Source organism: Acanthochromis polyacanthus, chromosome 1 (assembly GCF_021347895.1).
Source record: "Acanthochromis polyacanthus isolate Apoly-LR-REF ecotype Palm Island chromosome 1, KAUST_Apoly_ChrSc, whole genome shotgun sequence".
Lineage (NCBI taxonomy): Eukaryota > Metazoa > Chordata > Actinopteri > Pomacentridae > Acanthochromis > Acanthochromis polyacanthus.
Genome location: NC_067113.1, coordinates 28,442,033 through 28,455,021, shown reverse-complemented (window position 1 = coordinate 28,455,021; position 12,989 = coordinate 28,442,033). Strand labels below are relative to the sequence as shown.

The following is a 12,989-nucleotide window of genomic DNA, read 5'->3' as shown; positions in this document are numbered from 1 at the left end:
AAAGAACAGCATATCTGATGAGCAGAAATATAAATTCAGTCAGTAATGTAGTTTTTGATTCAGTGATTTTAGATTTCACCTGACATTTCTTAGAGCAAAAACAGCAAAATTTAAGCTGTAAAACTTGCCTAATTATGTCAGTAGCAAACACAGCATGTAATTAAAGAAAGAAGTTGTCAGCAGATAACTCTGTGAAGGGATTTCTAGGGTTGATTCTGCACCAACAGACACGCAGATACAAAGACAAGACACTGGAATGGTGCAGATTCCCACAATAAGTCTAAGTTATATTTGATATTTTGTTTTGTTCCTGCAGAGATTGAGATGCTGGTGGACGACCCCAAAGACTACGAGGAGCTCCATGAGATGGCTCTGGACCAGGAGCTGTGCATCCACATCACAGAGGACATGCTGACCATGTCGCCTGATCAGACCAACGGATACTCAGGTGGAGTTTATCAGTGTGTTTAACTGAAGTTTATGTGAAGAGCAACAAACAACCCTGAAGTAAAACCCAGAGAAGTGAATTTTTGCCACCTGCGACATTCTGCAGCTAAAATGATCTGTTTTTCCCTCTAGGTCTGATAGTAAAAGACGTCAGCTCGTCCACCTCCAGCTCCTCAGAGACCGTCGTCAAGATGAGAGGACAGAGCATCGAGTCTCTGCCGCAGGTAATTAACGTTGAATTCATCAGCAGCTCCCATAAACAGCAAATACTGTCACCCAGAGCATTTAAATGAAATGAGTTCAGAGAAACACAAAATTCTGTGGTAAAAGCTATAAAACTTCAACATTTCAGGGCCCATTTTGCTAGTTTTCACCTCATGTTCCATTCAGCTCAGTTAAGCTTAAAACTATCGGTGACAGTCTGTCAGAAGACTTGTTTCTTTCCATTGTGTGCTAATGTGCTGCAGCTTTTATGGACGAAATAAAAGACAAGAAAAACAAGATCCTCCGGCAGCCGCTGTTCTCTGCTTCTTTGTAAATGGCTGTTTAGCAGTGAGACGCTGCTTCCTGTTCGGCATCTTATCTGTGCTGTAAATAGTTATGGTAATAAGTGCTGGTGTTTTTGTCTGCATTGTTGCACTGGTACACACTTTAATTAGTGTTGAGCTTGCACGAGAAAAACATTTTGTTCGACTTTAACACAAGGTTGGTTCCAGTATCCATTTTTCCATAGAAATGTGCAGCATGTAAAATACTTTTACATACAGGAAATAAAAAGAAAATGATCTGAAAAACAGCCAGATTTCACCATAAATGTAAATTACATCAGTTGACTAAGAAGCAACTTTTCGACAAACTTTAACACAGAGGTGTCAAACCTGCGGCCTGTGGGCCAAAACTGGTCCTCCAGAGAGTCGATCCGGTCCTCAAAGTGTGAAAATGACAGAGAAGACATTAACTGCAGAGTGTAAATTTGTAAAACTATAAATTTAAAATAATTTCTAGACCATGACAAGTTGTTTTGATCATAAAGTAAAATACTACATTGTTCATTTGTCATTTTGTGTCTCATTTTTGTAATATTTTGTCTTGTTTTTGTTGTTTTGTTCCTTTTTTTGTCACTTTCTAACTTTTGTGTAATTTAATGTCTCTTTTTGTTTTGTTTCGTGTCATTTGTCTCATTTTTTGTCATTTTGTTTCTTGTTTTTGTCGCTTTTGTGTCTAATTTTTGTAACATTTTTTGTCTGACTTTTGTTGTTTTTGTTTCTCATTTCGTGTTTTTGTCTCACTTGTGTTGTTTGTCTACTTTTTTGTCGTTTTGTTCCTTTTTTGTCATATTTTGTAATTTTTTGTCTCATTTGTGTCCATTTTTTGTCACTTTGTAAATTTTGTCTAACTTTTTTGTCTCTTGTATTTGTTTAGTTTTGTGTCGTTTGTCTCATTTTTGTCATTTTGCGTCTCATTTTTGTACTATTTTGTCTTGTTTTTGTTGTTTTTTTGTCTGACTTTTGTCATATTGACCATAAAGTGAAACACCATATCATTCATTTCCAGATACCAGTAACTAAATGCTTTGTTCCGTTGCAGACACTCTGTGATCTGTAGGTTGTAACGTGTAAATGATAAACTGAGGCATAATATTATTGAAATTGAACTTATTATTCTTAATAAATTTCACATTGTTCGTAATATTTTTGTAAAAAGGTAATTCCTTAAATGTGAACATTTTCAGAACGTACTTTTTTGCACTAAAACGAAAGAAAACTTGAGTTGTTGTTATTTATAGATTATTATGTTGTGATTTTACTGGAGATCAAACTGGGCTGAATGAGGACTAGAATGAGTTTGCCTCTCCTGCTTTATCACCATGGACTGATAATAAAATAACCTCATTAAACTTTCCTAACTTTTCCTAAATGTTGGATTCCCTGCAGCTCTCTTCACCGCTTTGTCTTTGTTGTTTTCTGCCCGCAGACGTCTGCGTGCAGGAAGCCTCAGTCTTCTACTGACCGCCACAGTCAATCCCTGGACGACATCCGGCTCTACCAGAAGGACTGCCTGCAGTGGGCGGAGCTCTGCCAGGACACCGCCCACAGCTACACCTTCGGCTGCGCTCAGGAGCTGAGCGACGGCGGCGGCTACCAGGGCCTGGCCGACCAGCGGGCCGGCATGCTGGCCGACCAGCACTCGTTCCACATCAAGAGAACCAACAAGTACTTCTCCCTGGACCTGACCAGCGACGAGGTGCCCGAGTTCGTGGTGTGACGGAGGCAGAAACGACCTCAGGGTGACCGATTCGCCGCTCCGTGTCGGACGTGGAGGAAAGTTTCAGGCCTCAGGGAACGAGACGAGGGAGGAAAGGTTGAGAATAAAGAGGCAGCAAGTTGGCTGTTCCTTCACTTGAGACGTTTAGCACAAAACAACCGAACAGACAAGAAGGAACACGGGGCTCACATGGAACCTGTGTCTTTCAAACGCAACCCAAACTGTGTCAAAGGAAACTAAAGGGATTATGTTACCTTCTTTAAAAACAAAACTCATTGAAATGTGTCTCCTCCAGACTGTTTTCCTGCATACGAAGTCACACAAAGACCGTTTGTACTCGTCGACTCACAGCAGACAGACTCGTGCACAGACATGACGAGCAAACCGAAGGTCTCTGTGGAGGACACGAAGGACAGATTCACTCTGAGCTGAAAACCAAAGACAAGAGATGGAAGCAAACGTCTGTTTCTGCGTCCAGCTTCACCACACAGGGAGGGCAGATGGACCCTCAGTGACTCTCTTCTTCTACACCACTTTGTTTTACCTCAACAGGAAGTGCAGCGTGCCAACACCCCCAGACTGGACTCTGAGTCATGTGAACACAGCCGACGTGCCTTCATCACACTGCAGGTGTCTCCTCGCCTTGACAATCACACAGCTTCACCTGAGGCAGTTATAAGACCCGAGCCATCCCAACTCAAGGCTCTGCTTTAGTTTTTAGCATCGTACGCACACTTCAGCAGCAGCTCCAGCTCGTTATTCAGCATTTAGATTTCAAAAAGATCCGGATTTTACTCTTTTTTTTTAATGTCCTGTGAAACCTCAGTGTCAGAGTTTCCTGGGAGGAATTAGGTCGACTACGTGTTCTGACTTGCGTCGAGTTTGTGGCCACAAAAGTTTCCCTGTAATCTGAACTCAAAATGGAGCCTGATTGGCTGTCATCCAAAACAAAACATGTCGATGCATACATGTTCATCCTTCTTTAGCTCGTCTTCTGTTTGTCTCTCCTTTCAAACTGGAATTTGTTACATTTTTTTTATTTCTCCTCCTCTCGTCTTACCCTGACTCTCTTCAGACGTTGTATTTTTGTATATGAACAGTTAATCTGCGTGCGGTTGCTTTCATTCAGTATTACAAACAAATGTAGGCGACAGTATTAAGGACCTGTGGCTCTAAACAAGAAAGACTGGTTTTATTGTAATCTCACGGTAAATTTCAAGAGAACTGAGCTGACAGGATTTTGAAACGCTGCAAGAGGTGGACAAAGGTGGAGACAAAGGAGGTTATATTATACAGCTTTGTCTGTTTTATATCAATAATGTCCGATTTTTTAACTTCTCACTCTAAGATTGATGTAAAAGAGTTTTATTTGTTTAATCATGACCACAGAATTGCAGTTTTCTAATTTTGCAAAGTTGAAATCTTTAAGTTATTATTGAACATGAATTGAAAAAGGCAGTTTGATGATTTAGAGGAACATGAGAAGATCTAAACCATCTAAAAAAAAGACCCAGCTACAGCTCAGCTTAGCATGAAGACTGGAAGCAGTGAGTCTGCCTCTGACCAGAAGCAACGACGTCTGCACCCTACAGCTCGCTAATTAACTCTTAAACGCTTTTTTATCTCGTTCGTTTCGTCCGTGTGCAACCTGAAGAGTAGCAAATGTTCCATGGGGTTGTTAGGATTCCGCACATAAAACCTCCTCACTCATCTGTGGAAGCTGAAGGTGTCTCCAGATGGATGCTGGGATAGTCAGAGATCTCCACAGCTCTCCATCTTCTGCTTTGTGAGTTACCTTTAGGAAGCATCTTTGTATTTTACCCCTGGAAGATGATAATAATAATAATAATAATAATAATAGTACATTTTATCTGTAAGCGCCTTTCTTGACACCAAAGGTCACTTTACAGGAAAAACAAATACAATAGAACACACATAAACCATACAAAAAGATTAAAAAAAACATACATAAAGAAAGAGGGAGTTGGAGAGGATAAATAGTCTTGAACAGATGAGGTTTGAGTCTGGATTTGAAAAGAGGCAGAGAATCAATATTTCAGTTTCCATACATGTACATGTAAAACTCTGTTAATGCAGGAGGTGTTCTGATTGGTGGGTTTTGCTACGCTAGCTGTTTCCCTTTGTTTCCAGTCATTATGCTAAGCTAAGCTAACAAACAAATGTATGTTACAGACATGAGAGAGCGATGAGTCTTCTCATCTGGCATTTTTAAAACATTTTCCTCGATATGTTCACACGTCACCTGCAGATGTCACGATTTTAAGAAGTGTTTCCATCGGCTGACGTCTTGAGCCGTCAGTGAACAAAAATGAGTTAGCCGTGTGTTGTGTCATTTTGTGTGTGCAGCCCACTCATTAATAGTGATTTAAAATCCTTTATCTTTCAGCTTTAAGTCTTCCCGTGTGTTTTCAAACTGGCAATACAGCATCAGAACGATGTTTTTTAAACAACGTCTTTGTGTAATACAGAACAAACACATGAATTTGATTTTGCTGTGTAATTAAAAGCAACTTCTATCTTTCTTACACTTTGTTTCCTTCACTGTTATTGTAATTAATCATTAATGGAAAATGTCTGGAGTCGTATTTTGACGGACAGCGATGTTTCTTATATTAAAGCAGCATGTGTTTAAGGTACATAGCCATACAGCCATAACCCATGTCCTTGAAGTGTTCATCATTTGTTGTAACTTCCTCCTCTGGCTTCAGTATATGGTCAAACTTACACCTTTGTAAGAGTCTGTATGTCTGTGTCCATAATCCTTTCTGTGAAAGGATCTCCCTGCTGGAAAAAAACTGATTTTTTTTGTCACCCTGTTGTTACAAAAAAGTTTAAAAACGAGAGAAAAAAATGATTTGTTATAATGAAGTCTGGTCTGTGCCTTCTTGGTACTAATGCCCTCAATATCCAATAAATAGGTACATTTATCTACCAAACTTCTGCTACTGTCTGGTCATTTCAAGATTGTTTCAACTTTTGATTTGTCTGGTTTGTTGTCTTGATTAATTTATTTGTTGTTTGGTTTATAAAATGTCAGAAACTAGTGAAATCCTCATCAGATTTTTTGTCTACAACTTCAAAAACATTCAGTTTACTGTCACAACGGAGGGAAGAAACCAGAAAACATTCACATTTATTCACTTTTTTTGTTTAAAAAGTGACAGAAATTGATTAATTCGTTGTCAAAATGGTTGGCAATTCATTCAAATGATTCAAATAAGTATTTCAGTTTTATTTGTAATGCTTCCTTGTCTTATATTACCAATATCTATAGGGTTTAAATACTGCATATTACACACCAGCAACTCACTAAAACTACTATTAAAATACAGAAAATCTGAAAAATATCAGGGGCTACTCAGCGGCGTAGTGGTTAGCACTTTCGCTTTGCAGCAAGAAGATCCCCGGTTCAAGTCCCGGCTTTCCTGGGATCCTTCTGCATGGAGTTTGCATGTTCTCCCTGTGCATGTGTGGGTTTTCTCCGGGCACTCTGGCTTCCTCCCACAGTCCAAAAACATGCTGAGGTTAATTGATAACTCTAAATTGCCCGTAGGTGTGAATGTGAGTGTGATTGTTTGTCTGTATATGTAGCCCTGTGACAGACTGGTGACCTGTCCAGGATGTCCCCTGCCTTCACCCGAGTCAGCTGAGATAGACTCCAGCGACCCTAGTGAGGATAAAGCGGTGTATAGAGAATGGATGGATGGATGAAAAATATCACTAAGTTTGTCCTTGTGAAGCTGCAGTGTGATGTGTGAAGTGTTTCCTTGGTTTTTGCTGCCCTCTGCTGTACATTTACTGTCATGTTATTATCATTGTGGCCTGAAGGGGGCGATGTTGTCTGACACATGAGCCTCCAGCTGCTGTCCTTCTCTGGTCTCAGACTGACATGTACACTACTGGTCAAAAACTTTTACAACACCCCAGTTTTTCCTTTTTTATTGGAAATGATGCATGGTAATGTCTCATTGTACTCTTTTCATGGTGAAGAAAACTGTAGTCACTGACACCTTGACTTTCTTCACAATTTCTCTGTAGGAAAGACCTACATTTTTAAGTGTTATGATGGTCTGTCTGTCTTTTATTGTTAATTGCATTTTCTTCTCCATTTTTAGAGCAGCACGCTATTTTCTGCCGCAGGCCCGGAGTGGCTAATCAGGAGGACCGGGACAATTCCCAGTCGGCCGGTCTGATGTTTGGCCACTTTTTTCTTTTTTGGGCCGGTGTTCAGCCGTGGCACTGGGTTGATCATTCTGCTGCTACCGCTGTTCCCGGGTCGCCTCCACTGGCAGCTCTAATTGCTTTTTGTTTTTTTATGCAGACGCACCGTGACGTAGTACATTCGTGCACACGGTCAGAGGTGTTTGAAAAGTGGAAAACAGGAAGAGCAAGGCTGGTGCGGAGAAGGCAAGAATTAAAAAGTGGAAAGCTCTGGAAACAGACAAGCCTAAACCATCCTTTACATCTACATTTAAGGTGGAATACTCCTTTACATCAAGATTTTTGGTCTACATTGAAGGATTTTAGGTGGAATATTTCTTTGAACAAACCTTTTAAGTTTATGTTCAAGGATGTTGGGTGGAATATACCATCAGACCAACCTCCAAGGTCTACAGTAGTCAATTTTAGGTGGAATATACCATTAAACTTACTTTTTAGGTCTACATTGGAGGACTTCAGGTGGAATTTTCTTCCAAACCAACTTCTCAGGGCTACATTTCAGGTGGAATATTCTTCCATACTAACTTTTTTGGTCCACAAAGAAGGATTTTTTCTAAGCCACTCTTTCGGGTCTATATTTGAGGTTTTAGGTGGAATATTCCTTTTAACCAGCCCCTCAGGTCTCTTTGAGGATTTTGGATGGAATACTCGGTTAAACCAACATTTCAGGTGCATGTCCAGGGATTTTTGGTGGAATGTTCCTTTAAGGTGAATGTGTGAGGACCTTGTAGGTGGAATACTTCCTAAAACCAACCGTTTAGGTCAACATTCAAAGATTTAAAGTAGAATATTCCTTTAAACCAACCTAAATTGGTTGGTTTAATCATTATCAAGTGAGAAACCTCAATCCAGACTCCTTATAAAGATGTTTGAGATTTATGCTGCTGTTATTTGTTTAGTCCAGACTAAATGACAGCAAGGCACCGATACGAAAATAAACACCGAACTATCAGCGTCCTTTCGGTGTCTGCTGGTACAATCAGCCGAAAGCAGAAAACTGGTTAAAACAAGGCAGCGGGCATAAAAACTGTCTGTGGAAAAGGTTCTGCTGCTCCACTGATAAATAGACCAACAGTTATTATATCAGAATTCATCCAAACGAGGAGAGCAGAGTCTCGGCTGCCTCCTCTCATAGACTGTATATCTTTATATACAGTCTATGCCTCCTCCATAGGACCTGTCAATCATTCCAGACCGGACTGTAAATCAAGTAGCCCCGCCTCCTGACTTTGCAAAACTTTAAGGCTCTATGAAAAATTCAATATTGATTTATTTTAATATCGGCCACCTGATCTCTCATTTTGACTATGAAAACTAAAGGGGAAAAAATTTCATACAGTCTATGCACTGCACTGTACTCTGTTTGGCTCCATACTTGCCGATGCAATACCCGTTTCAGAACAAAAAATCCAATTAAAATACATAGACCATAATGGCATCATTAGAAAGTTATGTTACACTGTGAATAACAAACTTGCAGACAACAGTGCAATAATTATTCTTTATTCATGAGCATTAGATATCTGTGAACACTAATTTGCTTGATGTTTAATATTGCAAAAAAGGACATTGTGATGTTGTAAAGAATAGTGTTGGAGATTAGCCCTTTTTTTCAGTTATTATTATTATTATTATTATTATTATTATTAGTAGTAGTAGTAGTAGTAGTAGTAGGATGAGTAGCAGTAGTAATAGTAGGATGAGTAATAGTAGTAGTAGTAATTCTCTTAAATGTGGAGAAAAATTAAGAAGAATGTGACTTAGCTACTTTATCTTGTTATATTGTGCACTTTAAATAAATGTAGATAAAAAAAATTAAGTAAAAAATATTATTAACTTTATTTTATCACACTTAAGAGCTTATTTGTTTGTAATCTCTAATTCGGCATTTGTTTTATTATGAAGCACCTTGTAATTTTATTTTTGAGTTGGTTATGATTTTTAAAAATATTAGTAGTATGTTTTATATTATAGTTTGGCAACAAAGATGATTCCTTTCTAAATAATTAGTTTAAAAATTCATTTAAATAGTAGATAAATTCTGAATATTTTAGAAAATTTTATTTGGCTGATATATGACATTTTGCATTTTAGATGTTTCTTATTTATTTTTACTTACTACATGTTTTGCCTTATTCATCTGTATTTAATCTACTCTATTCTAAATAATTAAAATAAATAAAGTTTTTTAAATTAATATTTTTAGCAGCCTTGTATCCAATGAATATCCAAAGGAGGAGTCCAGTTTATAATTTTTAAGTGCTGTGATTTCATTATCAGTGTTTTTATACAGTCTGCTGGTCAACCTGAATCGTTTTTTCTGCACTATTTCTACAGCTCTCCGAAGAAGGCCCCAAGATGCGCTTGAAAGCCTTGAAAACTAAGTAAGAGACACTTGAGTTTTGTATATTTTTTTTTCTTTGCATCGGTACAGACATCACTGATCACCACAAAGGGATATAATTTAAGAGAAAACATGGATGCTTTCCTCGGCGAGCTCCACCTCTTTTTCCCTCTCTCTCTCTCCTCCACAGCTGTACAGGAAATCAGTCATCCACCATCCACTGCTGTCACCATGGCAACACAGAGGGGAAATCCATTCTCTGTCTCCGTCACCACCCCCCACCCCTTTCTCCCTTATCCTTTCTTTTGTCTTGTTGAACGAGGTGCAGTTCAGTTCTGGAGCATTTTCACGCTTTGCTTTTTGTGAATTTTAGCAGACTTAACGGCGTCGTGTGCCTCTGTGGCCCCTCTGCTGCCTCCTCTGTGATTCCTCCATACATCATGATCATTTGAGCTGATTGTTTGAGAGCATTAGGTGACGGCGAGTCTCCAACAGCAGTGGTGACCTCTCCGTAAATCCCATGGGGCATCGGGACAGGACAGGCGGGGCGGCTGCGCTCGGCTCGGGCCAGCAGCAGCTGCCTGGAGGAGGCAGATGGTCACAAATCAGAAATGAAAATCCAGGCCCTCCCCCCCCCACCCCCAACGCCTGCAATGATAACCCCACCCTCACACTCATACAAACAGTGCATGTACAGGAGCGTTCGAACATCCATCATCCGCCTCCTGCTCACCTAAAATGACACCGTCCAGGAGTGAGGACCTCGCTAAACATGCGCCACAGGATTGTTCTCAGCTTTTAAGGCTACAAAGGAACCCTTAAGGATCACAAAACCACTTTAAATGTGACTTCCTGGTTCCTGAAAAACCAACAGAATGTCAACATCACACTCAAACGCAGCAGAAAAAGCTGGTTTCTGTCTGTGAAGGCTCCACATCTGCCCGTGTTCTCATAGAGATGGATTAGCAGCTCTTAATAAACCAGCCTATTAACCCAAACAGCTGCAGCGACATCAAAAGGTTCAGAGATGATCTGCAGAGCCGATAATAAAACATAGTAATCAGATTACAAAGAAACAAATCTCTGGATTTATCTCCACTCTGGTGATGGAGGGAGGAGAGTCACTGTTAGCCTCTGCTGATGCTAAACAAGGCCACAATGACTCACAACCAGGAGAACTGATACGACGATTCATGGAGCAGGTGGAAAGTAAGTTAATGGACACACAATTGAAATAGTTGGATAAAAGTAGGCTAATGTATAAACAGTTGGAATAGTTAGCTGAAAGTAGGCTAACTGAGAAACAGCTGAAATAGTTGACTAAAAGTAGGTTAATGAATAAACACTTAAAATAGTTGGCTAAAATGACGCTAATGGATAAACAATTTAAATAGCTAAAGGCATGCTAATGGACAAATATTTAAAATCGTTAGCGAAAAGTTTGCTAATGCGTAAACAAGTGAAATAGTTAAGACAGGCTAATGGATAAACATTTGAAATTGTTGGCTAAAAGTGGGCTAATGGGTAAACAGTTGATGGCAGGTTAATGGATAAATGATAAAACAGCTAAAATTAAACTAAAAAAAATGGATGGAAGTAGTTAAAAGTAAGCTAATGGAAAAACAACTAAAACAGTTTGCTAAAATATAGGTTTATAGGAAAAGCAAAGGAAATAGCTCAAAGCAGGCCAATGAAAGGACAGTTTACAGAGGTACCTAAAGTCAGGCTCAATGGATTCACAATTAAAATAATTATCCAGGGAGTAAGCTATTGGATAAACAGTTGAAAATGTTTAAAAAAGGCTAACATAAGCTAATAGATAAAACAATGGTAATGGTAAAGTAATTGATAAAGAGTTGAAAAACCCAAGGCTAAACAGTTGAAATAGCTGTTTTTTGATAGATGATTTGGGCGAATATCATTTTGATTTGACCAACCATGATCAACTGTGTCTTTCTGATGAGTTTAGTATTCTCTCTTCTTAATGATGTTGTTTTAAACTGTTTTGTTTTGTACAGTCCTGACTGTACTGTAACTCCATTGTGAGTGTCGGGGAGTTGTAGGCAACTGGAACTAATATATATTGATTTCATTGATTTGGTGATTTCCCCAAAGGAACGTAAACTTTAACAACTGAACTGGTCTGGAATATCTAATCAGTATTGAACCCGTAAAGTACCTATAGATTATTCCTGAGAGCATATTTGGAACATGACAGGTGGTTCCAGTGGAGGGGTATTTGAGGTGATGAGCTGATAGGACTGCAGAGATACATCAGATAGAAAAGACTGGGAACCGCTGGCTTAGTGGATCCAGGAAGGGCTATCCCAGATCACCGTGGTATCCTGGTGACGAGAGGCTTCCTCCGTTGGCCTCCACAGTATCCGTGACTCACCGGCTCTCCATCTTCCTCCTCCTCCTCTCTCTCCAGCTCTCCCTGCATGTGAGCTGCGACTGGAAGTTTCACAGAAAATAACATCTGCATGAATGGAGCCGAGGAAAATGTGACTCACAGAAAACGTGACGTTCAGACGGTGGGAAGAAGATGAATAAGGTTAGCCGAGTTTACCTGCAGGCGAATGACATAACATGCATGAAAGCAGATGTACAGTACGCTCACATAAATGCGAATGCAGAGAAATAGGCTCACTTCATGAACCAGGAAGCTCTTAAATAGTGCACTTGGTGTCCTCAGAATTTTTCTATAAACACGATAGACAGCTAGCTTTATGGCTGATGATATTTGGGGAATTTCTATAGCCTGCACAGGATGAGTAGGACTTTGTAATATGATGAACAAACTAATAAAATCTCTTTTATTGACTTTTATCAGTACATTTAGTAAGGCTTACTGGTGTAGATGTCTGACTTTGTCTTTCAAAATAGGCTGCAATTGTACCATGTCTTAGAAAGCGATATGGCGATTACTGGCAAATGCAAGACTACTTATTACTTATACTTTGGCAAATATTGGTTTTCCAGAATCAGATTCAGATTTTGGGGTACCTACATGAGTGATTAGTTTGTATACAGTTAGGGCAGTGATGCTGTGTTACCTTATTTGACAGAATCTATGCATTTTCTTGTTTTTTCTGTTTGATAAGCAAATATGTCCATAATGTTTGATAAAATCAAGCCTCAATTAAAAAAACATGGTTTAAAAAAACACATACATATATTTTCTTTAAAAAAAAAATCAATTCCTCTCATTTTGGTTCACTAGCTTAAACCTCTTTGGTGGTGCCAAAAATTGTGCTAAATCTAGCTAGCAGTTCTGCTATCCTGATGGTTTTTCATGCTGACCATATCAGTTTAGAATCCCAGCATTCGCTAATTTCCATTAAATGTAAAGGAGAGCTCCAGCTGGAGGGATTATCATTGCAGGTATTAGACAAATGAAAAATTGAAGGCGCTATAATAAATATGTACATGTAATAAATACATGTACCAAATTTTTTGGCAATACTTGAAACACTTTACAAATAAATGCCAACAAAGTCAACTGGCTTCATCTTACAGAAAACTGTTTTAGCATTTGATAGCTAGATTGGTCGTTAAATTCCTTTTGGTGATGCACTACCGTTCAAAAATTTGGGGTCACCCAGACAATTTCATGTTTTCCATGAAAACTCACACTTTTATTCATGTTCTAGCATAATTCCACAAGGGTTTTCTGATCATCAATTAGCCT

The 12,989-nt window shown here is 39.1% G+C and overlaps 1 protein-coding gene across 1 annotated transcript in view; it reads left to right on the top strand.

Moving 5' to 3' along the window:
- Positions 1-5,669, top strand: part of frmd6 (FERM domain containing 6) — a 34,278-nt gene extending 28,609 nt beyond the window's left edge. Inside the window, exons 12-14 of the mRNA XM_022205621.2 lie at positions 317-448; positions 580-671; positions 2,422-5,669. Coding sequence (XP_022061313.1) covers positions 317-448; positions 580-671; positions 2,422-2,712 — 515 coding nt within the window. The 3' untranslated portion in view covers positions 2,713-5,669. The remainder of the gene's footprint in view (positions 1-316; positions 449-579; positions 672-2,421) is intronic.
- Positions 5,670-12,989: the final 7,320 nt, after the last annotated feature.